This window comes from Symphalangus syndactylus, chromosome 7 (genome assembly GCF_028878055.3).
Source record: "Symphalangus syndactylus isolate Jambi chromosome 7, NHGRI_mSymSyn1-v2.1_pri, whole genome shotgun sequence".
In the NCBI taxonomy this organism is placed as follows: Eukaryota; Metazoa; Chordata; class Mammalia; order Primates; family Hylobatidae; genus Symphalangus; species Symphalangus syndactylus.
The window spans coordinates 43,579,588-43,607,563 of record NC_072429.2 but is presented as its reverse complement, the minus strand read 5'-3'; the positions used below and the strand labels follow the sequence as shown (position 1 = coordinate 43,607,563).

The 27,976-nt window shown below is 37.7% G+C and overlaps 1 protein-coding gene across 8 annotated transcripts in view; it reads right to left on the bottom strand.

Moving 5' to 3' along the window:
- NR3C1 (nuclear receptor subfamily 3 group C member 1) overlaps positions 1-27,976 on the bottom strand; it is a 160,328-nt gene that overhangs the window by 32,479 nt on the left and 99,873 nt on the right. For 7 of the 8 annotated variants that reach the window (XM_055285805.2, XM_055285807.2, XM_055285802.2 and 4 more), the window contains exon 3: positions 3,640-3,806. In XM_055285805.2, coding sequence (XP_055141780.1) covers positions 3,640-3,806 — 167 coding nt within the window. Of the gene's footprint in view, positions 1-3,636; positions 3,807-27,976 lie in introns of all 8 variants that reach the window. The other variant, XM_063642718.1, reaches the window with a different exon arrangement.

Sequence of the window (27,976 nt, the reverse complement as noted above, 5' to 3'; positions counted from 1 at the left end):
ATAACCAAGGCCCACAGGTATTGATTAGGGAAGTGTTCTTGCCTACATTGCCATTATGAGGTCGAGAGGTCAAAAACAACAAAAAGAGTCTCCCTTTTTCTGTCCCACAAACTGAAAACAGTGCAATAAAAAACCTTACTGCAGTATCCACATATAAAAAAAAGTACACAAATCATCAGTGAACCACTTAATAAATTTTTACAAACCAAGAACCTTTATGTAATCAGCATTCAGATCAAGAAACAGAATGGTACCCCAACAGGCCCCCTTTCTGCCCAATTCCAACCAGTACCCACCAAGAGTAACTACTTTTTTGATAAATTGTGTTTTAAACAGTTTGATAGATTGTGTTTTTTTATTTTTTTTGAGATGGAGTCTCGCTCTGTTGCCCAGGCTGGGAGCGTAGTAGTGTAGTGGCATGATCTCAGCTCACTGCAACCTCTGCCTCCCAGGTTCAAGCAATTCTCCTGCCTCAGACTCCCGAGTAGCTGAGATTACAGGTGTGTGCCACCACACCTGGCTAATTTTTGTATTTTTAGTAGAGACAGGGTTTCACCATGTTGGCCAGGATTGTCTCGATCTCAGGACCTCGTGATCCACCTGCCTCGGCCTCCCAATATGCTGGGATTACAGGCATGAGCCACTGCGCCCAGCCAATAGATTGTGTTTTAAACAAATAATAGTTTGGGGTAGACGGTTAACTGTATCAGGTTCAATTCTTTGTAAAGAATAGGCCACAAAATTGATCACTGGACTATAATTCAAAATGCCAAATATCTATACCAGCTGTTTAAATTCCTTTTTGTACTCTGTAAGTTTCCTAGCTTCTTTACTTGGACACAAAATGGAAGCACTAACCCAATTCTATCCCCTATAAATCAAAAGTACGATCAACAGATACATCCATTGTTGAAGCGGTTATAATACAAAAAAGTTATACTCTATAAGGAATCTCTAAATCATTGTCCTACACTTACTGGAAGAAAAAAAGAAAAAAAATCACCCACTGCTAAAAATGAAAAATTCCAAAGTTTTGTTTATATCCAACTGGAATGTTAGGATATGCACATTATGCCAATATTGATTTCTTTATCCCAGGTATGTCTTGTGCACAGCTAAGACTCTGAGCTATAGGATCAGAGGCACTGTACCTTCGTAAGTTAAAAATAGCCCTTTATGGTTATTGGCATGAAGTTGGACAAGTCTATCTATCTGTTCCTTATCTATAAAATGAGGAGTTTTAACTAGTATTCACTATTTCATAACACATGGCCACGTACAACTAACAGTCATTTCCTGTCAATCCATTCATTCATTCCTTGACTCATTTATTTATTTATTTTTAGACAAGTTCTTGCTATGTCGCCTAGGCTGGAGTACAGTGGTGTGTCATAGCTCATTGCAGCCTGAATCTCCTGCTTTAGCTTCCTGAGTAGCTGAGACGACAGGCACGATGCCTGGATAATTTTTTTTTTCTTTTTTCCTGTAGAGACGGGGTCTTGTTATATTGCTCAGGCTGGTCTCAAACTCCAGGCCTCAAGCAATCCTCCCATCTTGGCCTCCCAAATTGCTGGGATAATAGGTGTGAGCCACAGTGCCCAGCCCATTTTCCTGTCAACCCTTCTGATAAGACAATGAGATATCTTATTTTGGAGTTCCTATGTCTTCTACTACTTGGTAAATTCCCTTTCTAACTAATAGAAAGATGAGTCTTCAAGTCAGCTGAAATTTTGTGACATTGTTTTGTTTACATGGTATTTATTTTTGTGGTTAAAATCTATTTTTGGCAAGTAATTCTAGTTTTCTATTTATGGTAGGTGTGGTAGCCAGCCTCCCAAGATGGCCCCCAGTGATCTCTGCCTCCTTGAATGCATGGTCTTATGCAGTCCCTTTCTATCCTTTACCAGGATTGGTCTGTGTGGCCAATAAAATATGGCAGAAGTGATGGCATGTTACATGTGAAATCAGCTAATAAAAGACAATAGTTCTGCTGCATTGATCACATACTCTCTTGGATCATTTGTTATGGGGGATGTAAATTATAACGTTACTCACGTTACTCCACAGAGACCACAAGGATGCCAGCTTTGGCTAGTGTAGTAGTCCCACCTATTGATTAGAGTCAAAAGTAAAGCCCGCCCCTGCCTAGTGTAAAGCTCTGAATAAAGTGCAACGACTTGCTAATAACCATATTATACTATGCCAATTTTGAGGGATAATCTATAATTCTAGCAGGTATTAAGAATGGAGTGCTAAGTGTAAGATATTTTCAATTCACAATGGGTTTATCTGGAGGCAACCCCATTGTAAGTCAAGGAGCCATACTGAATGCGTATCACTTTCCCACCATCATAAAAGTTGAAAAATCGTTAAGTCAGGGACTGTCCATATTATTATTATCACTGCATTTATACCATGGAAATACTTAAACAGTTAAGAAAGTGAGGAGTAAAGTGAGGACACGAAGACGCTTCTGTCTTTTGCGTATGTGTTAAATAACATCCACTTTATTAGGAGCAATGCACAAAGCAGGGCTGGGCTTTACTTTTGACTCTAATCAATAGGTGGGACTACTACACTGGCCAAAGCTGCCATCCTTGTAATCTTTGTGGTGTAATACAAGTAATTTTATAATTTGCTAATGTATTAAAAAGTAAAACAAAAGAAAATGACTCATCTAACTCTCATGGATATGCAAACACAACATAAGACAAATAATAATAATCCTCATACAGTGAATGAATAATTATGTTTCTTTAAAAAATTAATATAATCAGAGCTTTAGGCCACACTGCTTTCAAACTGCTTTAGAAATAACTAAATTATATGACTATTTTTTTCCAAGAGGAGTCACTGGTAGTAGTAGGAAATTTTAGACTCTCTTCTAATAAGTTTGCTATGGAATGAATTTCTCCTTCTTTAGGGAGATAATGCTGTTGCCCTGTCAGCAGCCTGAATCCATAACAAAGTAAGATTTGTGTTAATACAACATTTATATAGTGAAATCACCTTCTCTAAAATACCTTTCCTGACCTCCTCAGGCCGAGTTTCTCTCTCCCTCCTCTGTATTATAATCTCTGTACCTTGTCATTGTTAACTCATCTTTCACTTCAGTGGAGTGTGACTTCCCAGAGGGTAAGGATCAGGTCTTATTGGTATTTATACCACTTAGCATAGTGCCCTGGCTTAATAGAAAAAAAAATGAATAAGAAATGAAATGAATATCTTCCTGTCACAGTTCTCACTGTGACTCATTTTTGCCAGGCCAGTATAGTTGGTGACTTTGAAACCTATTAGCTTATGGAAGTTAAAGCCCATGTTTCTAATACAATGAACATTATGTTATGCCCAAACTTAACACCATCGTTTCATATGATAGCACTTTCTTATAGTGTTACCTTATGCTCCCTGACCAAACTCCCAGACATCAACTTATACTTTTCTATTTAATTCTAGATCTTTTTGTGTTGTTGTTTTAAGTACTTTCCTGCCCATTAGAGGACCTAGGAGCCACCCTCCTCTCCCCTCTTAACTGATACTTAGCCTTCATGGGCTTTGCATATAATGGAAATTTCAAAATCCACCCTGAGAAATGAAAACCAAGTAGAGGAAAAATAAACTCTTCAAAACACACACTACCTTCCACTGCTCTTTTGAAGAAAACTTTACAGCTTCCACAAGTTAAGACTCCATAATGACATCCTGAAGCTTCATCAGAACACACCAGGCAGAGTTTGGGAGGTGGTCCTGTTGTTGCTGTTGAGGAGCTGGATGGAGGAGAGCTTACATCTGGTCTCATGCTGGGGCTAAAGAAGGGGAAGAACAGTGTTATGATTTAACTGTCAAAGGAATATCAAAATACAGTTCTCTTAGCTTCTCATTTCATAGAATGCTCACACTGAACTCTGGCTTCAAGTGCTAGCAGGCACTAAAATATCCTATCTAAATATATTCAAATCATGTTATATTCTTCTTTAAACAAAATTAAGAATGAGGCCATTTCTTTGAAGTGTCTCCAAAATAGAATGGTGTGGTTCTGGTTCACTTCGTGTTTTTTTTTTTTTTTTTTTTTCAGATGCTTAGGATTTGTTTATTTTTATAATCACCTTTATTAAGGTGTCACATACAGTAACATTTACTGTTTTCTAAGTCTATAATTTATGGTTTTTGTTAAATGAATATTCATGTAACTACTATCACAATCAGGAGAGAGGATATTTCCATCATCCCAAAAAGATGCCTCCTATGCCTTTAATTGCTTAGGACATAATTTTTTTCCTAATTTTAAGATCTTATAAAGGCATCTTTTAAAATTCAATCAAGTGTCGTTACAATTCTACCCATGTTTCCTACTAGAGTCAAAATTTTTTTACAATCTTAAAGTTTTTGTCCCATGTCTCTAATTCCTAATGTCATCTTGGCTGAAACCACAATTTCATATGACTCAGAGAAGACTGATCCAGAAACATTTTCTATAACCTTCCTGTCTGGCTTGCAGTAAGACTGGACAAAGCACTAGGCTTTCAAAAGTGAGTTCCATTCTGCCCACTCCACTCTATGACTATTTGGCTTGAAGAAGAAGACAGAAATGTGAATCTGCTTCTCTTACTAGGTCTCTAACATTTTTCATTGTCTCACCACAGAGTGCAGGCCTAGTGATTACTAGGTGTTTAAAAGATAATTTGTTGTTTTAAAAATTTTCAATCTCAAAAAAAATTTGAAAGAATTGTACAATGGATATATACTTTTTACCAATATTCACCAATTCTTAACATTTTGCCATATTTAATGATAAAGATGTACTTTTATAAACCAATGAAACAGTGATCTTTTTATTACTGGAGAAAAATTAATTATTGCATTTCATATTACATGATACAATGGTTTTCAATGTTGTATCTTCCTAAGGAATTTTCCTCTTACGTGCTGACTTTAGAACCAAAACTGTATTATGTAGCTAAAATGATTTTGTAGCCTTCTGCTTATAATTAGAGACTGCCCATTCAATTTTTGGTTGTGTTCTTAAGCAAATCTTCAAAAACATGGATGCTGGCAACCTGTTGTTTCTGGAATTCTACATATTAAAGTCCATTTTGCTTATCATCTATACAAGTTCATAAACATACTAGTACCTCTCTCTAAACTTTTCTTAATTTGCCTTTTCTCTAAAAAAGATGGCACTTAGAAATAAACTTAAATTGGGTGTTTGTTGTCTCTTTGTTATTCTTTATTATCTCTTGCTTTTATTTATTTCAGCCAATAACAGTAGTAAATCTCAATGACAAATATGTTTAAACTAATTCACAGAGCAAAGTAACTTAAAATTTTTTTCTAGTTATCAATCTGGTTAGAAATTACATTTATCAAGTAATGTAGTTTGTTGCTAATGTTCTCTTTAGGAATAAAAGTTAAAAGGTAATAATACTGGAATGACAATTTCTTTTATAAATGTTACCTTAAGTAATTAAGCCAGTAAATCCAAACGATCCCCCTAAATTCTATCTTCAAATGAAGCTTCCTGGATCTTGCCAACTGTCTGCTTACCTAACAGGCTTAGTCAATAGGACGGCATTCCCACCACCCTAATTCTGGGAAAAGGCCCCAGGGTTTTACATTGTTCTCTGAACACCGTTAAGGAGAATTTGTAGATGCTTCCGTATTACAAGGCATTGATTCCCTGCTAGATTTGGGCGAGTGGACTGACTACATGTTGAAAGCCTGTAACAGAAGAATAACCTGAAATGACTTTGCTGTAGGTCCGGCACAGGCCACCCCGATTAATGGAAACTTGTGACTAATGTAGAGGAGCTGCTTTGGGCCAGAGTTTTCCAGAGAAGTAGGAAGGTCCTGGAACAGTGAATGGTGCAACAACGTGTTGGGGAAGCAAAAACTTCTCTGGCTTCTATTCTGAAGATACTCCTATTCTTGCTCAGCCAGTCTCTGTCACCTGACATCTATTTTTAGGGACCAAACAGTTATTTGTATATTAGTTTACAGAAAATGAGTGCATTGTTTAAAGGTTAGGACAGTATTCTGTAATGTTTCCCCAACTAATTATATATACACACATATGCATATATAGTATGTATTTATATTTTAAATAATAGTTTGTAGTACTTCGTAGTTTTAGCTCTCAATAACCCTGTCCACATCATCACCCCTGGATGTGGTCATACAGGCCGTGGCAGGTGGTTGATCAGGGAGCCTATCTATGGTGAAGCTGACATGTTTTAGATCCCAGCTGTACCACTTCACAGCTTCTGTTACCTTGGGTAGGTGTCTACTACTTTGACCCCTGAGTTTCCTCATCATAAACTGGGGAGGATATCACCTGTATGTGTGTTGTGACAATAAGATAACACATAAAAAATCTACTACAAGTTCCTGCTTCTCGCAGGCACTCAATACATGTTCATTTTTCTTTTTCAGGAACACGGAAGATTTTATGAGTAAGTATTATATAAATGGAAGGTAGTATTAAGTCTAAATCCTAGGACCGTATTCCCAAATTCTTAGATATTACAATGTATGCAAAACATGTTTAGGCCACTCAACTGTAAGCTACAGATGACAAGGGAAAGTAAAAATGAACAAATGGATTGAGAGTACAGTAGCTGAAAATCTGGAACCTTAATCAGGCTTTTGGCATCCCTTCAGGCAGTCGTTCTGGGCTACATCAGATAAGAACTGAGTACATGGAAAGCTGCCAGATGTACCATAGACATCGGTGAAAAAAATCAATTTTTGTCATACAAATAGGACTAAGATAGCCTATAATGAACACCACTGGAAAAAATGGATGAATGCTAAATGGTATTCAGTTGCAAGTTTGATATTGTTAAAAGGGCTAGGGTACAACAAAATGGTTAGAACTCAAGAGAAAGCCATATGGAATTGACATCTTTTATTAAGGATACATGGCAGAAGGAACCAAAAGCATACCATAGTAAGAGTGCATATTTCACCCCCTTTGAATGGGAAAGCTAAAATATCCTGGTCTTAAGGGCATCATTATCTGTAATAGTTATTGATTGCTCAATGTGTGTTCACAGCTGTGCCAAACATTCTGAGAATGTTAAGAAGTTCCATTATGAACTATTGCTAGGGTGCTTGCTTTTAAGTGAGGAACCCTTGGAACAAAATGCCTTGTTCCAGGTGAGTACCTGAATGCTGGTGGTTCCCAATCAGAATGGCAAATGTAGTAGAAACCGAGTAATTCCTGAGGCTGAGTTTATGTTAGAGTTCAGAGAGAGAAAACCATGCATAAAGCTAGATATGTCTACTTAAATTTTGTTGCAAGCAAAGCAATTGCTACAATGAGGATTATGGGTGAAAAAGTCATGGATGGATTATGAGTTAATCACACACCTTGAGAAGCATGTAAAATGTGCAGGTAAATTACACCCATTCATTCAGGCAGACGTTTCCTGGCACCTGAATGAAAGGCAAGCACTGTGAGGATCCAGTATCATGCTACAAATGATAACGAACCTTGAAACTCTGGTCTAGGATGGAGAGTATTTTGTAGCCGCCACTTGTGTCTCAGTACTATTACGAAGAGAATCAGCTTTACATACAGACAAATCTGGGTTCAAATCCTAGTTCCAGTGCTCTAATAGCTGTGACAGTGGCTAGCTGACTTAACTTCTTTGAGTCTATTCCCTTATTAGTGCCATTTTAGGGGGTTTGTGTGGATTATGTATATTAGAGTTATATAAAGCATTGTTACATACTTGGTGATCATCACACAATAGGTCTCTACCCTACCCCCAAGGATTATCTTCTTCCTTCCTGGAGGATCTTAGGGAAAGAGAAGTGCTACAGTCTTCCCTGTGAGCCTGTAGAAGGTTAATGGTCCTCCAGAAACTTAAGTTCAGGTAATTATAGATTTCCTTTTCTGATACTACACCAAAATTTGACAATTTAGTTTTTTAAAGGTTTTAGTATTGCAATGTGGAATCCAAAACTGTTATCAATGAACTTTTGATTGTTACATTGAAATCTGTCAGTCTATCTTGCACTTTGAATGTATCTTTTACCCATGCATGATTTTGTATTATCATGCATTAGTCATCTGGAAAATACTGGTTCACTGAGTTATGCAGATCTTTCAAATGTTGACATAGTTCATTATATAATATGAAAGGGTCACATTTGTCAAGTTCACAGTGGCAGATATAAGTCTTCAAAAATTCTGATTTTTGCTTGAAACCTATATTTTATCAATTGGCAACAAATACTTTAAGTTGTTTTCCTTAAAGTGCTAAGTTTACTTCAGTCATTTTTGGGAAAACATCGCCAAATACCCAAGGCTGAAAACCAGAGTTTTTCTCTCTCATGGTATTCCATGAAAAAAAAGTAGGTTAACTCACAGTTTAATCTTATACACACTTTTCTTTGAGACAACTATCAAATGCTATATGTGATATAAGTGGATTATGCACCTTCTCATTTTGTCACACTGACATGAGAAAGACCACATGTATTTTAGGGTTGAAATTTAATGTAATTAATAATTTTTTTGCTTCTTCAAAGATTTTAAGTGCATGGCAGTGAATACAGTAACTACTGTATACTAAGATGCCAACAGTTTTACTCATCTTTGCTTTTGTACCATTATTGCAAATGTTGACATAATGAAATGGCAAATAAAGTATGTGTTACTGTGAAAATAGTCTGCCCTTTAAGGGGAGACTCCCAGGGCCCCATGGACCACACTGGAAGAATTGCTGTTATGGAGACTAGTAAGGTAAAGATTCTAAACCAGATAGGCTACAATTCATAACCTAACTCTACAATGTAATAGCTTGGTGACCTTTTAATCTTTCTCAATCTCGATTGCCCTATTGCTAATAGGAGTGGTAATGTACCTGACAAAAGGATACAGTATTGCTTACTAAATTAGAGGCTTTCCTGACAGAGAAAGGGGCAGAGTTGATAAACTACTACCCAAATGACATGATTGGCTTAGTCTTCAATTTAAGTGAATTAATCAGCAATTTTTCAGTGTAATGCAATAAATCTATTTGGGAGAAAAAATAAACAAAGATATTATCACTCCAGAAAGCAAGTGTTAATATGGAAAAAAATTCCAGAAATACAGCTGCTATAACTGGATTAATTTTTTACAACTACCAATAGAATGGGTATATTCCCACTGGCTTGTCAGTTTTTGTCCAAATACCATAACACAGTAGTTCTCAACAGAGAGCAATTTTGCTCTCTAGGAGACATTTGGCAGTGTCTGAAAACACTTTTGGTTATCACGGTTGGGGAAATGCTATTGGCATTTAAGTGAGAAGAGGTGAGGGATGCTGCTAACCAGCCTACAAGGCACAGGACAGCCCCCACCACAAAGAAGTATCCAGCTTCAAATGTCAATAATGCCGAGGATGAGAATACCTGGCCATAAAGCTTTAAGCAACATAAAGTGGAAAAGAAAAAAAAAAAAGGACCAGAAACATTTTAAAACCTAAACTATGCTTAAAAATGCAACAACTGCACTACTGAAGCAGCCCTAAACTGCCCATTCAAGACAAGTCCAAAAAGAGATTCAAAACAGAACTGAAGCCAAGCCACGGACTATATGGCTTCGTTATCAAGTACAGGATTGGCTTGAGCCAGTAATTTCTTTTTCCCTCTAGCACTAGCACTAAAAGGTAGTTTTTACACATTAAAGTCACCTGCACTTTTCTTATCTTTGTTCATTAGGAAAAATGTAAATACTCAGCTGCACACACCAGGTGATTGTATTTTCTGACTGCCCATTTATCTCTGCATTAGCTAAAGGATTACTGATTTGTTTGATAATAAGCTATGGAATAGTTTTCAAATCAAATAGAAAAATGCTTTAGGGGAAACCTTTCACAATATTTCTGTTAAATGGTTTTAGCAGAACACATTTTATCTTATTTAACAAGCCAAAGAAAGACTGATTATTCTCTTTGCTTTGCATTTATTGAGAGAGGTTTGTATTGGTTTCAACTTTAGGTTCTTATTAAGATAGTTCATCCAAACTCTGCATCATTTATATTCACTCCTCTTGGGGAGAGGGTTACAGCAACAAAACCTATACATTAATAGATCAAGAGAATGTTCAGTAAAGGATTTTTCAGACCTCTAAGACACCAGTGGCCTACTACTCAGTGTCTCTGGGCTTGGTTTCCCTGTCTGTAAAACGAAGGTCTTGATTTCATTAACTCCAAATAAGCTGACCATATCTTGCAAGATGGGTTTGGGGATGGAAAAGTGGAGAGGAAAACACTTAGATCTGTAAAGGGTTTCTTAGGTCCTGTGTATTTATTTGTAGAGAGAATATAATCATGTTATCTATGCTACTTAAAGTCTAATCTGTTTCACAGAAATAATGTATTTCTTTCTCATCGGAAGAATTAATCCAGTTTGGTCACTGTGTTTGGGTAACTTATTTCCTAACAGCTGTATCCTTTTTGGCTCTTCAAACCAAGTGTCAAAGATGGAGAAAAACAGAATAAGTCTTGAGACCCCAAGCACTCCCTTAGGCTGTGTGTTCTCAGTTCTGTTTGCTCAGGCTTGCATTAGGGGATGCGAGTTTTAAGCAGAAGCAATAATAGTACATTGAATGGTAAACAGAATACCAAGAACAAGTATGGTAACAAGAAAGACTAAACACTTTTTCATCACATAGTTATTTCTAGAATGAAGACCGGATTTTGTTCCCACCTTATGGTTCCTCACACATAAGAGCATACAAGGATAATAGACGGTTCATAATTCAGAATTATGAACATGATGTCTTCAAAGAAGGCAAGAACATGTTGGAGACAACAGTGTAGTTACCGCCTTTTTCCAACAAGGTATGTTGAGCATCTTTGAAATGCCATTTGTGTTCACCTCAAGTACAACAGTAACTTATTTCTAAATATTTTATTCGATTCTTAAAGAGATATTTGAATTTCTCTCACTATGTTTAGTAACCCAGACTTACATGCAGAGATTTTGCCAATTCTAACCCATCTTCCACATCCTATTTATTACTCCCTGTAACACTGTGTCAGGACCTTTTCCTTCCCATCCACTCTGACCACCGCCATTCTAATGCATGCCTTCTCTCACCTCTTGCTTTAACCACTGCAATGGTTGACACTAAGTAGTCCTTCTGGCACTGGCTTCTCTTTCCATTCTATCCCCCACACACTGCTAAAACTCTTTTTCTCAACATGATTAAAAATCTGAAGGGCTCCTCCACTGTTTATAGTACAAGCTCAATATGGTCCATAATTTGGTTTTTTTTAATTTTTCCAGTCATATGTCTTATCACTCCCCTACATAATCCATGTAGTTTATCACTACAGGGATCCTGGATTCTACAAATATTTATCAAGTACCTATGATAGGAGTAGCTTTTGCTAAGATCTGTTTTCCCTGCCTGAAGTGTCCACCATGGTATTCCTGATCCATGACAGCTTCTAGACTTCCTAAAACACTGCCATATAGCACTTTGCACAGATGATGCTATGTTACCTTTTGATGTATATGTATCCTGTTTCTATCAATAATTTCTTTTAGGTAGGGCCCATGTCTTGGGTCTCCCTATATCGCCAGAATCTTGTACAAAGTTCAGTATATGTTCACTTATTTTGCTTATTTATACTTTCTATCTTAATCTGTTTTGCAAAAGAACTCTGAGACAGCTAACATGGTAAATATTTATGAGATTATAATCAGAATACAGGTATAACCTCACCATTACTTGGCACTATTATGCAAGCTCTTTCTTTGTATAGATTATCCCATTTAATCCTCTCCACAGACCTATGAGGTGGGTACTATTTTCAGCATTTACAGATGAAGAAACAAGATTTAGAAAAGTTGAGTTGCCTAAAGTGATCTAAGTAACTAGTAAAGTCAGGGTTCAAACCCAGGTCTTTCTGACACCAACATCAGTGTTCTTAAGCAATCTTCTTCCTTCTCCACTATGATAAAGTGTCAGAACTGAGAAGCTGAGGTATATCCAGGCCTTCAACTTGAGAAATAACGCTTTCTACTTTGTAGGCTGAAGTTTGATGTCTTCGTGACATAATGCAAAAAAGGTGGCAATTTTTTTCTGTTTTCTGTGCCTGCTTCCAATCATGACCTGCAAAGGAAGATTTTTGCCCAAATAGGGATTGCCAGACTAGGTCAAATAGGTAAAAACATTTGTCTTAAAATTGTGTGACAATCTGTGTCATTTGACCAAATTTTCAAATGTTCCTCAAACTAATGTGTATCTCATATTGCATAATTAGCAGTTCCTAAATCCTAGAAAGACATTTATAAAAACAAATGGAAATGCAGAACAGTTGTGTCTATATTCATATCAATTTAAAGGAAGGAAAAGGAACCCTCACAACCAATCTCAACCTGATTTATAGCCACATTACCCTTTCCTTCCCTCAAAGGCAAAGGCTTAATTCTTTAATTCTTAGATTCTCACATTAACATGAGAATTTCTTGGTTTCTCTGTCATGCCAGTATACTAGACAAGTTTCTTTTGCTATCTGAATTTCCCTCAGGTTTTGATGCTGCTGCTCTCACTTCACACTCAGGTCCCTACATATCCACTGAAACAATTTAAAGGAATAATCTTAGGTACAGGACTCCCCACTTATCTGTGGTTTCACTTTTGACAGTTTCAGGTACCTGCAGTCAACCACAGTTTGAAAACATTAAATGGAAAATTCCAGAAATAAACAATTAATAAGTTTTAAATTCTGTGCAATTCTGAGTAATGAAATCTTATGCCCTGGAACATGAATCATCCCTTTGTCCAGCATATCCACATTGGAGACACTCCCTGCCGGTTAGTCCCTTACTAGCCATCTGTATTAGTTGTTTTCATGCTGCTGATAAAGACATACCTAAAACTGGGAAGAAAAAGAGGTTTAATTGGACTTACAGTTCCACATGGCTGGGGAAGCCTCAGAATCATGGCGGGAGGTGAAAGGTACTTCTTACATGGTGGTGGCAAGAGAAAAATGATAAAGAGGCAAAAGTGGAAACCCCTGATAAACCCATGAGATCTTGTCAGTCTTATTCACTATCATGAGAATAGCACAGGAAAGACCAGTCCCCATGATTCAATTACTGCACCCCCACCCCCAGGTCCCTCCCACAACACATGGGAATTCTGGGACATACAATTCAAGATGAGATTAGGGTGGGGACACAGCCAAACCGTATCGTTCCGCCTCTGGCCCCTCCAAATCTCATGTGCTCACATTTCAAAACCAATCATGCCTTCCCAACAGTCCCCCAAAGTCTTAGCTTATTTCAGTATTAACCCAAAAGTCCACAGTCTAAAGTCTCATCTGAGACAAGGCTAGTAAGTCCCTTCTGCCTATGAGCCTATAAAATCAAAAGCAAGCTAGTTACTTCCAGATACAAGGGCTGGAGGGATGGGGGGCAGGGGGTAGGGGGGTGTCACAGGTTAAATACAGCTATTCCAAATGGGAGAAATTGGCCAAAACAAAGGGGTTACAGGGCCCATGCAAGTCTGAAATCCAGTGAGTTAGTCAAATTTTAAAGCCCCAAAATGATCTCCTTTGACTCCAGGTCTCACATCCAGGTCATGCTGCTGCAAAAGATGGATTCCCATGGTCTTGGGCAGCTCCGCCCCTGTGACTTTGCAGGGTACAGCCTACCTCCTGGCTGCTTTCACAGGCTGGCATTGAGTGTCTGCGGCTTTTCCAGGTACATGGTGTAAGCTATCGGTGGATCTACCATTCTGGGGTCTGGAAGATGACGGCTCTCTTCCCACAGCTCCACTGGGCAGTGCCCCAGTAGGGATTCTGTGTGAGGGCTCCAATCCCACATTTCCCTTCTGCATTGCCCTAGCAGAGGTTCTCCATGACAGCCCTGCCCTGCAGTAATACTTCTGCCAGGGCATCTAGGTGTTTCCATACATCTTCTAAAATCTAGGCAGAGGTTTCCAAACCTCAATTCTTGACTTCTGTGCACCCACAGGCTCAACATCATGTGGAAGCTGCCAAGGCTTGGGGCCTCCACCCTCTGAAGTCACAGGCTGAGCTCTACATTGGCTCCTTTCAGCCACAGCTGGAGCAGCTGGGACACAGGGCACGAAGTCCCTAGCCTACATACAGCATGAGGACCCTGGGCCTGGCCCACGAAACCACCTTTTCCTCCTGGGCCTCTGGGCCTATGATGGGAAGGGCTGCTGTGAAGGTCTCTGACATGGCCATGGAGACATTTTCCCCCTGGTCTTGGAGATTAACATTAGGCTACTCGCTACTTACGCAAATATCTGCAGCCAGCTTTAATGTCTTCTCAAAAAATGGGTTTCTCTTTTCAACTGCATTGTCAGGCTGCAAATCTTCTGAAGTTTTATGCTGTTTCCCTTTTAAAACAGAATGCTTTTAACAGCACTGAAGTCATCTTTTGAGTGCTTTGCTGCTTAGAAATTTCTTCCACCAGATACCCTAAATCATCTCTCTCAAGCTCAAAGTTCCACAAATCTCTAGGGCAGAGGCAAAATGCTGCCAGTCTTTTTGCTAAAACATAACAATAGTAACCTTTGCTCCAGTTCCCAAAAAGTTCCTAATATCCATCTGAGACCACCTCAGCCTGGACCTTATTGTTCATATCACTATCAGCATGTTGGTCAAAGACATTCAACTTGTTTCTAGGAGGTTCCTAACTTTCCCACATCTTCCCATCTTCTTCTGAGTCCTCCAAAGTTCCAAAGTCGCTTCCACATTTTTGCGTATCTTTTCAGCAACACCCACTCTACTGGTACCAATTTACTGTATTAGTCCATTTTCATGCTTGTGATAAAGACATACCCAAAACTGGGAACAAAAAGAGGTTTAATTGGACTTAGAGTTCTACATGGCCGAGGACGCCTCAGAATCATGGCAGGAGGCGAAAGGTACTTCTTGCATGGTGGTGGCAAGAGAAAAATGAGGAAGAGGCAAAAGGGGAAACCCCTGATAAACCCATCAGATCATGTGAGACTTATTAACTATCACGAGAATAGCAAGGGAAAGACCAGACCCTGTGATTCAATTACCTCCCCCTGGGTCCCTCCCACAACACATAGGAATTCTGGGAGATACAATTCACCCTGAGATTTTGGTGAGAACACAGCCAAACCGCATCACTATCTCTGCTACCAGTTGGACTGCCACAGTATCACAGTGCTTGTGTTCAAGTAACCCTTATTTTACTTAATAATAGCCCTAAAGCACAAGAGTAGTGATGCTGGCATATTGCTACAATTGTTTTATTTTATTATTAGTTACTATTACTCTTTTACTCTTCCTAATTAATAAATTAACCTTTAACCATAGGTATGTATGTATAGGAAAAACAATATACATATAGGATTTGGGATTATCTGTGGTCTGTGGTTTCAAGCATACACTAGGGGTTTTGGAACCTATCCTCCATGAATAAGGGGTGGGGGCTGCTATATTTAGTAAATAATGAAAACACTGGTAAGCTTACCCCTAGAAGAGCAAGGAGGAAAGAGTTTTTAAAATTATATAAAAGTTATATAGCAGACATCTGCAATACAGCCAGTTAGATAAAAAATTTAAGACTGAAAAAAGTTTTCAGTAGGTGAAACAAAATATCTCTTTTGCAGTAATAATCATACTGGAAACTACTGACTTGTAATTCTGTGTGTCAAGCTGCATGACTAGGTACAGTACATAAATAAATTATCTCAAATAATTTTTACTGAGTCCATTTTACAGATAAGAACACAAAAATTGGGCCTTTTATTTGCCCAAAGTCACATTATAAGGCAACACCTGGATCTGAATTCAGCTCTGCCTAATTCCAAATTCTATGCACCTCATAACCTTGTGACTGTTGCCTGGCAAGGGCCTGCAGAGTAACATCCATTAAGCTTGATGGAATTTTTTAAGATTATGTGGGTCACTTAACAGACAGTCTTAAGGTAAGGTTAAACATCAAAGTTAACTTCTGTTTTCCACCTATCCTGCCCCTTCTATCCTTCATATCACAATGGAGCACAAATTATAATTAAGAGATACAAAAGCATTCAGTCACTTCCATTTTTTCCTTTAGATAGTTACTGTATTAAGTCTTAAATGAACATATTGGCATTCCAAATTATTAAGATAATGTCATGCTGGTCATTAAACTCACAGTTCTGCATGGCTGGGGAGGCCTCAGGAAACTTACGATCATGGTGGAAGGGGCAGGGGAAGCAAGACACGTCTTACATGGTGGCAGGAGAGAGAAAGAGCACAGGGGAAACTGCCACATTTAAACCATCAGCTCTCCTGAGAACTCCCTATCACAAGAACAGCATGGAAAAAACTCCCCCCATGATCCAACTGCCTCCCGCCAGGTCCCTCCTCCAAAACATGGGGGTTACAATACACGATTAGATTTGGGTGGGGACACAGAGCCAAACCATATCATTTTGCACTTGACCCCTCTCAAATCCCATGTCTTTTTACATTTTAAAACCAATTATGCCTTCACAATAGTCCCCCAAAGTCTTATTACAGCATTAACTCAAAAGTCCAAGACCAAAGTCTCATCTGAGATGTGGCAAGTCCTTTCCACATATGAGCCTATAAAATCAAAAGCAAGTTAGTTACTTCCGCGATACAATGAGGGAACAGGCATTGGGTAAATGTTCCTGTTCCAAATGGGAGAAATTGGCCAAACCAAGGGCCACAGGCCCCATGAAATCTGAAACCCAGCTGGGAAGCCCTTAAATCTAAAAGCTCCAAAATCTCCTTTGACTCCATGTCTCACATTCAGGGCACACTGAAGTAAGGGGTGGGCTTCCATACCCTTGGGTAGCTCTGCCCCTGTGGCTCAGCAGGGTACCCCTGTGGCTTTCATAGGATGGCATTCTGTGGCTTTTCCAGGCGCATATTACAAACTGTCAGTGAATCTACCTTTCTGGGGCCTGGAGGACAGTGGCCCTCTTCTCACAGCTCCACTAGGTAGTGCCCCAGTGGGGACTCTGTATGAGGGATCCAACCCCGTATTTCCCTTCTGCACTGCCCTAGCAGAGGTTCTCCATGAAGGCTCTGCCTCTGTGGCAGACTTCTGCCTGGACATGCAGGCGTTTCTATATATCCTCTGAAATATAGGCACAGGTTCCCAAAAACGTCAACTCTTGCCTTCTGTGCACCTGCAGGCCCAATGCCACGTGGAAGCTGCCAAAGCTTGGGGCTTGCACCCTCTGAAGCAATGGTGCGAGCTGTAACTTGGCCCCTTATAGCCACAGCTGGAGCTGGAGCTGGAGCAGCAGGGATGCAGGGCACCATGTCATGAGGCTGTACAGAGCAGCAGAGCCCTGAGCAGGAAACCATTTTTCCCTCCTAGTTCTAAGGCCTGTGATGGGAGGGGCTGCCCGGAAGATCTCTGCCATGCCCTGGAGACATTTTCTCCATTGTCTTGGTTATTAACATTCGGCTCCTTGTTACTTATTACTACTTGTTACTTATTCAGATTTCTGCAGCTGGCTTGAATTCCTCCCCAGAAAATGGGGTTTTCTTTTCTACTACATGGTCAGGCTGCAAATTTTCCAAACCTTTATGTTCTGCTTCACTTCTAAACCTAAGTTCCAATTTCAGACCATATCTTTGTGAACGCACATGACTGAACGCTTTTAGAATCAGTCAAGTCACCACTAGGATGCTTTGCTGCTTAGAAATTTCTTCTGCCCGATACCCTAAATCATCTCAAAGTTCATCAGTTCTCTAGGGCAGGGGCAAAATGCTGCCAGTCTTTTTGCTAAAGCATAGCAAAAATAACCTTTGCTCCAGTTCCCAGTAAGTTCCTCATCTCTGAGACCATTTCAGCCTGGACTTCATTGTCCACGTCACTATCAGCATTTTGGTCAAAAGTATTCAAAACAAGTCTCTAGGAAGTTCCAAACTTTCCTATATCTTCCAGTTTTCTTCTGAGCCCTCCAAACTGTTCCAACCACTGACTGTTACCCAGTTCCAAAGTCGCTTCCACATTTTCAGGTTATCTTTATAGCAGTACCCAACCCTGCCAGTACCAATTCTGTGTATTAGTCAGTTTTTACACTACTATAAAGAATATCTGAGACTGGGTGATTTATAAGAGAGGTTTAATTTACTCATAGTTCTGCATGGCTGGGGAGGCCTCAAGAAACATACAATCATGGCAGAAGGCAAAGAGGAAGCAAGGAAAGTCTTACATGGTGGCAGGAGAGAGAGAAAGCACAGGGGAAACTGCCATATTTAAACCATCAGATGTTTTGCGATGTCCCTCATTATCACGAAACAGCATGGAGGAAATCACCTCCATGATCCAAACACCTCACACCAGGTCCCTCCCTCAATATATGGGGATTACAATTCAAGATAAGATTTGGGTGGGGACACAGAGCCAAACCATATCACATCCTGAAAGTAGGTATCTCTAATCCCATTTGACAGATGCAGTAACTAGGACTCAGAAATGTTAGAGAATTGGTCCCAGGACACTATACTATACATTTATTAAGAGGCAAAATCTAAATTTGCATTTAAGATTCCAAGTCTACTGCTGCTTTATTTTTTTGCACATGCCAATAGTAAAAGCTTGTTTTTCAAACTGTATCACAGATTAAGACAGATTAAATTGGAACAATATTATAATAATTAGAGGATGTTAGAACTCCTCTATTTCACAGAAATAAAGGTTAAATGATACCCAAAGTAACAGGTATCATAGGTAAGAAATTAACACCTTTTTTTTTTAATACCAATACTCATTTATTATTCCTTTACCCTACATTCTCCAGATACAGATAAAAGGGCTGACATTTTTTTTAAATACGTGAATTGTTCTAAAATTCAATACTTTTCTACATTCTGGTGAGATCCTCTTGGCAAATTATATAATTAAATATCAGTCAAAACATACTAAAAAATGTATTGTGGCACTACATATAATGTATATGTACTCTGATTTACACATATTTGTCTACATATACATTTATTAATTCACAATAACAGAGTGATGTGCCATGTAAACTATCGTGCAGTTTCGCTTTTGAAAATTTAACAATAGAAAACAAGTTTTGGTTTTGGTTGTTTTTCACAGTCTAAATATGTATAGGTTACTGTGGTTCATTTTAGAACATTCATTAGAAAAGTAACGTATTTCTTCTAAAATGCTATCTGCTAACATTTTAGAAACTGTATGTTAAATAAAGAAGAAACATTTAAAGCGAGTGATGATGTAATTTTTGTTTTAAAATTTTAGGGATATTCTGCAAAATATAAAAATTTCAAGGGCACACTTAGCACTTTTTTTGAGAAAGAATAAATGGTAGCTACTGTTGTAGTGGGAGATGTGCAATGTGGAAGCTTTAAAATGGATAAACATTTATATCAAAATAATAGTAAATAATCTTTTCCTTTTTTTCTAAAATAATCTCTAGATTTACAAGTGAAATCAATACTGTATTCTCTCAAACTTGTTTTAAAAGCTCTGTCAGAGTTTGTATCTTCATAAAAGTATTGTAAAAATTAATTTTAACAAACCAAATCCCTTTTTGAAAAGAATCAAAAATAATAAGAATGTGAATGTCAGCCATAAGAAAGCATTTTTAAAGCTGTGTTTTCATATAAGCAGTTCTGCATGCAGGAAACAGAAACTGCTGAGTACCACTGCAGATTGGACACTGCTGTTAACAGCTCCAAAGTCTAAGATAAATGGAATCTCTGAGAATAGAAGTCTTTACTTAAAATTTTAATTACCAACATAATTTTTAGAGTTGTTACTTTCAACAAAATCATCCCTGAAAAAACTTCACAAGTAAAAATAGTTAAATACAACAACAAAGAATTGCAGGGGATAGAAAGAATCAATATTGTTAAAATGGCCATACTGCCCAAAGCAATTAGCGGGTTCAATGCTATTGCTCTAAAAATACCAATGACATTCTTCACAGAATTAGAAAAAAACTATTTTAAAATTCATATAGAATCAAAAAAGGGCACAAATAGCCAAAGCAATCCTAAGCCAAAAGAACAAAGCTGGAGGCACCATATTACCCGACTTCAAACTACTACAAGGCTAAAGTAACCAAAACAGCATGGTACTGGTACAAAATAGACACACAGACCAATGCAACAAAATAGAGCCCAGAAATAAGACCACACACTTAAAACCATCTGATCTTCAACAAAGTCAACAAAAGCAAGTAATGGGGAAAGGACTCCCTATTCAATAAATGGTGCTGGGATACCATTTCATACCAGTCAGAACAGCTATTATTAAAAAGTCAGAAAATAATAGATCCTGGTGAGGTTGCAGAGAAAGGGAAATGCTTGTACACTCCTGGTGGGAGTGTAAATTAATCCAGCCATTGTGGAAAGCAGTTTGATGATTTCTCAAAGAACTTAAAACAGAACTACCATTCGACCCAGCAATCCCATCACTGGGTATATACCCAGAGGAATATAAATGATTCTACAATAAAGATGCATGCATGTGTATGTTCACTGCAGCACTACTCACAATAGCAAAGACATGGAATCAACCTAAAAGCCCATCAACAGAAGACTGCATAAAGAAAATGTGGTACATATACACCATGGAATTCTACACAGCCATAAAAAGAATGAGATCATGTCCTTTGCGGCAACATGGATGGAGCTGGCAGCCATTATCCTAAGCAAACTAACACAGGAATAGAAAACCAAATACCACATGTTCTTCTCAGTTATAAGCAGGAGCTAAAGATTGAGTACACATGGACACAAAGAAGGGAATGACAGACACCGGGGCCTACTTGAGGGTGGGAAGAGGGTGAAGACTAAAAACCTATCCATCAAGTACTATGTTTATTTCCTGGGTGATGAAATAATCTGTACACCAAATCCCTGTGACACAAAATTTGCCTATATAACAAACCTGCACATGTACCCCTGAACCTAAAATAAAAGTTTAACAAAAAAGAATTGCAGGGTTTTTTGGGGAGTGGGTAAGGGAGAAAAGGAACCAATAAAACAATGATTATGACAAAACTTTTATCCATGGTTTAAAATTAGAACACAAAACATCTAACCACCTGCCAAAACATGAATCACAAAATTGTATTTTAAGGACAAGTCATTAATTTGTAGCATAAATAGCTGACAACCTTAGACTAAATGTTTCATTGCTGATAAATGATTTACATCTTTAATACTGAAAGCTGACAAGTATTCAGAACATTAAAACAATATATCACAACACAGACTGTTACATGTTAGGTGGACAGTCAGTGCATGAGTTTAGCTGTACTAGGATTATTTTAAGAAAGTTGGGGCACTTTGAGTGTTTTTTTTTTTTTTTTTTTTTTTTTAAATCCATAACTTTCTGTAAGAACCACACTGTGGATCATAACATCTGAGCTATAAGGATTAAGAGTGTAACTGGGGCCTGTTGGGTCGGGGGGCAGGACAGCATTAGGAAAAATAGCTAATGCATGCCAGGCTTAATACCTGATGGGTTGATAGGTACAGCAAACCACCATGGCCACATATTTACCTATGTAACCTGCACATCCTGCACATGTACCCCGGAACTTAAAATAAAAATTATAATTAAAAAAAGAAGAGCACAGAGAGCAAGAGAAAGAGGGAGATCTTTTAAATTACATTGGAAGCAGTTAGTAAGTGTTCTTAGTTAGCCTGAGGAGGAACTCTGTCCCTGCCCCTGCCTCCCAAAACGGAGCAAAAGGGTATAAATAGTTTATAAGAAGCATCCACTTGAAAGTTTATTTTTCTCACAGTGCCAAAAAGAATAAAATAATACCAGAAAAGGTTATTATGATTTCTGAAATGTAGCATAAAGCCAAAGCCTGAAAAGAGTAAGAAACAGTGAATTAGACAAGGCTATGCAATAGAGAACATGAGGGGTTCATACCTTCTTGACGCTGCAGGGAGTAGCTGAAATGACTGGTTGATGCTATTTGTGGGTCTTGGTTTGAATAGGAGGCAATTTGCTTCTCTCCCTGCTAGCATCAAGAAATCACATCATACACAGTACAGTGGTACATGCCAAGGCACTTCCAGTTGTAGGCTGGCCCCATTTTTCATTCATGTGGGAAAGGAAAACTGAATAAACTCAGTACAGCTATGATCCCCACACTGAGGAAAACTCTCTGTAACCATAAAGCCCAAACTATTTTTTTTCCTAGTTCATGTTTTTACATCTAATCCGTAGTCTACTCTAAGATTATTGTTGTAAATTCATCTGCTCTAAGATTACTGCTGTAAATTCATTTAGAATTATACAGCTAGATAGAATGAAAAGGTAATTTGTCAAATGAAGCTAAATTGGAAGATAATTTTACATTATAAAAACTATAACTATTTAGACAATTAAGAAAAAAGCAAACAGTTTAAATTAGAAAATAAAGTCGCCATTCTTTTGACAGAAAACCAGCAAACACTTCCATACATGGCCTTCATCTTTTAAAAAAAACTGCATCTATTTATTTTGGGGATAACAATATAAATGGCTAATTTGCACCTTGCTTTTTATGTGTGGTACTATTCATCTGTATACTTCACATTTTGATAAAACTCCTATGTCAACAGATATTTTACATGATTCTTTCGTAGTTGTAAAGTATTTGGCTGTAACTTCCATTCTCCCGTTATTGGTCATTCTTTGGTTTTTCACTATTATAAATACCACTGTACATACCTTTGCAAATGTCTGATTATTTCCCTAAGTTAAATTCCTAGAAGGGACTGGAAAGCTGATGGACAACTTTAGAGTTTATCACATGGATCGTTAAACTGCCTCTCCTCACCTGCTCCAGGAAAGCAGGCAAAACATGGGCACATGTATTTCCCCATATTCGCTTCTAACAGAAAACAAATCTGGTGAACTGGCTATTGATAAAATTTCCCTATTTCTCTGTTGGGGTGTTTGTCTTCTCTTGATTAGTAAGAAACTTTTGGATGTTAAGTGCTTGAACACTTAGTCCATTGAGGACATATCTATAAAGCTCTCATTTTGAATCAAAATTTAAAATATTTCAAGTATGATGATGTAATCTGTGATGTTCAGAGCCCTGGCTGGTGTTCATATGATAATTCCTTTAGCCATATCTCTGTTTGAAGTATATGTGAGCTTGAAAATAAAATGACCAGTCAAATGTAGTTCTGGTTAAAGATGGTATATTTAACACATGCTTTTATTTCAGCTCCCTCTCGAACCCAGTATTTGTTTTTAAAAGCATACACCTCTAAGAATAAAGAGAAGAGACAACACCAGCAACAGTTCACAAGACAGAAAGCAGATGGACAAGGATTGTTGGCTTCCTGAGATCTGTTAAGTCACCAGTGGGGAAAGCTAAGAAGCAACTTAATTATTATGAAAAAAATTCTGAAAGGCTCAAAAACTGGGGGTAAAGGTAGGGGTTCAAAATCAGGAAGATTGGTTCAAAGTCTGTTTAAGAACATTTACAGGTTTCCTTTTATAGAAATGGTAGGTCAGACTATGAGTGCCAACCTGCCTGCCAAAAACCAAAGTGCTAGATAAAAAATATTCAAAAAAAATATCCAGGCCAGGCACGGTAGCTCATGCCTGTAATCCCAGCACTTTGGGAGGCTAAAGCAGGTGGATCACTTGATGTGAGGAGTTCGAGTCCAGCCTGGTCAACATGGCGAAACCCTGTTTCTATTAAATACAAAAATTAGCTGGGTATGGTGGCACACCTGTAATCCTAGCTACTTGGATGGCTGAGACAGGGAAAGGCTTGAACCCAGGAGGTGGAGGCTGCAGTGAGCCAAGACTGTGCCGCTGCACTCCAGCCTGGGTGACAGAGACTCTGTCAAAAAAAATATATACATACATACATACATACATACATATATATACACACACACACACACACACACACGCACATGCGCGCACACACACACATATATATCTCCTTAAAAGCACCATCAGGCTGACAAAATGATAAAGAATTAGGCTAAATCTAAAGGAAAGCATCCCAAGTTACTTGTGCTCGGAGAATAACAGATTTAGGCAAATTTGGATTTCAACTAAAAGGACAGAAAACTAGAAAAATGGACAAAAAAACTTATACTTTACAGTACACAAACTCCAAATGGCCAATAAACATATGAAAAGTTACTCAGCTTAATTAGTAATCAGGGAAATGCAAATTAAAACTACAATGAAATACCATTACATACCCATCAGACTGACAAAAATTAAACATTTGACAATAAGATGTGTCCGGAGTTTAAGGACGTAATCATTTTGGAAGACAGTTTGGTATTATCCAGTAAAGTCAAAGACAAGAATGTCCTATGACATAGCAACTCCATCAATAAACATGTATTCAAAAAGAAACTTATACTTGTAAATAAATTAATGTGCATATACAGTAAAATGTGTAAGAATGTTGGCAGCAGCATTTTTTTTTGGTTAAATAAACAAAAACTACAAACTAGTCAAATGTTCATAATAGTGGAATGATTTATAAACATCCATATACCTTATCTCTGAGGATATAATTCTATACAGCAATGAATAAACGACAGCTGTATACTACAACATGAATGAATCATACAATGTTGAACGAAAAAAGCAAGATGCAAAATGACATATATAATATTCTATTCACATAAATTCATATACATATGATATTCATTAACATGGAATTCAAAATATACAAACTGAGTTATATTGTTTAAGGATGTTTATATAGGTAGTAAGAAAAACAAGAAAATAATGATCACATTTGTCAGGGCAGTGGTTACCTCTGGGGAGGTGGAACAAAATAGGATTTGTAAACTTATATGGTCATACTGGAGGCCTCCAAGGTACTGGCAATATTCTATTTCTTGCCCTGGTTGGTAATTACACACTGCTAGCTTTATTATTATTATTCATTAAATTGTATGTATGGTCATGCACGACATAAATTTCAGTCAATGATGGACAGCATTTATAGTGATGGTCCCATAAAATTATAATGGAGCTGAAAAAGTCCTATCACTTAGCTGTAGCTGTGCATTGTAATACAACACAATGCTTATGTTTGTGGTGATGCTGGTGTAAACAAACCTACCATGCTACCAGTTATAGAAAAGTACAGCAAATACAACTGTGTACAGTACATAATACTCGATAATAAATGACTATGTTGGTGGTTTATGTATTTACTGTATTATACTTTTTTCATTATTTTAGAGTGTACTTCTTGTCCTTTCATTTTTTTTTTTTTAACTGTCAAACACTCTCAGCCAGGTCTTTCAGTAGGTATATCAGAAAAAGGCATTGTTATCATAGGAGATGACAGCTCTGTGTTTGTTATTGCCCCTGAAGGCCTTCCAGTGGGATAACATGTGAAGGTTGAACACTGACGATACTGACCTTGTATAGGCCTAGGCTAATGTGTGTGTTTGTGTATTAGTTTTTAGTAACAAAGTTTTAAAAATAAAAACATCTTAAAAATGGAAAAAAGCTTACAGAAAGACATAAAATTTTTTTTACAGCTGTACAATGTGTGTGTTTTAAGCTAAGTGTTACTACAAAGGAGTCAAAATGTTAAAAAAATTAAAAGTTTACAAAGTAAAAAAGTTACAGTAGGCTAAGGTTAATTTATTATTGAAGAAAATTTTTCTATGAATTTAGTGTAGCCTAAGTCTACAGAGTTTACACTACAGTATACTTTATATAATAAATGTCCTAGGCCTTCACATTCACTCACTACTCAATGACTCACAGAAACTTCCAATCCTGGAAGCCCTATTCACAGTAAGTACCTATACAGGTGTACTATTTTTTTCCTCTTTTATACTGTATTTTTATTGTACCTTTCATGTTTAGATACATAAATACTTACCACTGTATTAGAGCTGCCTACAGTGTTCAGTACAGTAACATGCTGTAAGTTTGTGGCCTAGAAGCAACAGCTATACCATATAGTCCAGGTGTACTGTAGGACATACCATTCAGATTTCTGTAAGTTCACTCTATGATGTCTGCACAATGATGACATCGCCTAATGATGCATTTCTCAGAACCTATCTCTGTTGTTAAGCAATACATGACTGCATATGCGTTTTGTTCATTCTCATGTACATACGTTTGTTTCACGGTAAGAAAAAAATGTAATTCAAAATAAAAAATACAAAAAGAAACAGCATGACCTCCCCTACTCCAGTCTTTGATGATTTCTTACCTTTTGTTGTCTACATTTTCTCTTTCTAGAACTCCTAAGCTGGTTCTCTAATTCTCTTATCTTCTCCCCTATTTTACATTGCTGTCTTTTTGCTCTTATTTCTGGGATATTTTCTTACTTTTATCTTTCAATCCTTCAACTGAGCTTTTCATTTATGTTATCATCCTTTTAATTTCCAAGAGTTTAGTTTTATTCTCTGAATGTTCCCTTTTTCAAAATCCTTTAATTTGATAAATGCATTATTTTTCTTATTTCTGAGGATATAAATAATAGGTTTGAGGGAAGTTTCCTTATCCAAGACGACTGCTCTGTTGTTTGTTCTGATCTCTGTTCTGAAGCTAGAAGCTCTCCTCTTCCTTTCACCCTATCCTTCTCCTCCTTCCTTCTAGGCTGAGGATTGGTGGGGCTCTGGACTAAAGGATTCCAGACACAGCTGAGAGTAGAAATATCTTACAAACAGGAGGTTTAAGTGAGCCATTACATACCAAATTATCAATGGCATTCATTCAGCTGAAAAACACAGAAAAAAAAAGAATGAAGAAAAATTAACAGAACTTCATGGACCTGAGAGACAGTATCAAATGGCCTTACATATGAATGGAGTCCCAGAAGGAGAAGACAATGAAAATTCAAGAGAAGGATATTGAAGACATAACGACTAGAATTAGTTAATTTACCATGGTCACAGGACACAATATTTTTAAAACATTCTATATATTGCGACAAACAATTGGAAAATAAAATTTATATTAATATAATTTAATAACTGTAGCAAAACACATAAACACAATAGATATGGGACAAAAGATGTGCAAGAGCTTTACAGGAAAAATGAGAAAATATTGCTGAAAAGAACTAAAGATCTGAAAATATTGTTGAAATAAACTAAATATCTGACTAAATGGAGAGATATACAGTGTTCCTGGATTGGAAGACTCAATACAGACTCAGTCCCCAAACTGAAGTCTCTTATACCCAAACTGATTTAATTTCAATGCAATACCAATCATAATCCCAGCAGGCTTTTTTTGTGTGTGTATAGAAATTGACAGGCTGACTCTAAAATTTATAGGGAATACAAAGGACCTGGAAGAACCTTAACTTTGGCCCTGCCTTCTGGGGAAGGGTTAGTTATCTCTTTAAAGATGATTTTTTTTTTTTTTTTTTTTTGAGACGGAGTCTCGCTCTGTTGCCCAGGCTGGAGTCCAGTGGCACAATCTTGGCTCACTGCAAACTCCGCCTCCTGGGTTCAAGAGATTCCCCTGCTTCAGCCTCCCGAGTAGCTGGGATTACAGGTGCGTGCCACCACGCCCAGTTATTTTTTGTATTTTTAGTAGAGACAGGGTTTCACCATGTTGGCTAGGCTGGTCTTGAACTCCTGACCTCGTGATCCGCCTGGCTCGGCCTCCCAAAGTGCTGGGGTTACAGACGTGGGCCACCACACCCGGCCCAAAGATGATATTTTTTAAAACACATCAATTGATTTACCAAATATGTATTTTTAAACTTTTAGGCTTGGGGATACATGTGAGGGTTTGTTAAATAGGTAAACACGTGTCATGGGGGCTTGTTGTATATATTATTTCATCACCCAGATATTAAGCCCAGTACCCAATAGTTACAACTTTTCTGCTCCTCTCCCTCCTCCCACCCTCAGTACCAGGAATTAAATATGAATAATGAAGGTAGCTCAGCCAATAAAACTGAATCAGTTCTTCAGTCTGTGGGCAAACACAAAACTCTTCTTTCAGAGGTTTGATAAGCTGTTGTAGTTTTGAAATGATCCAA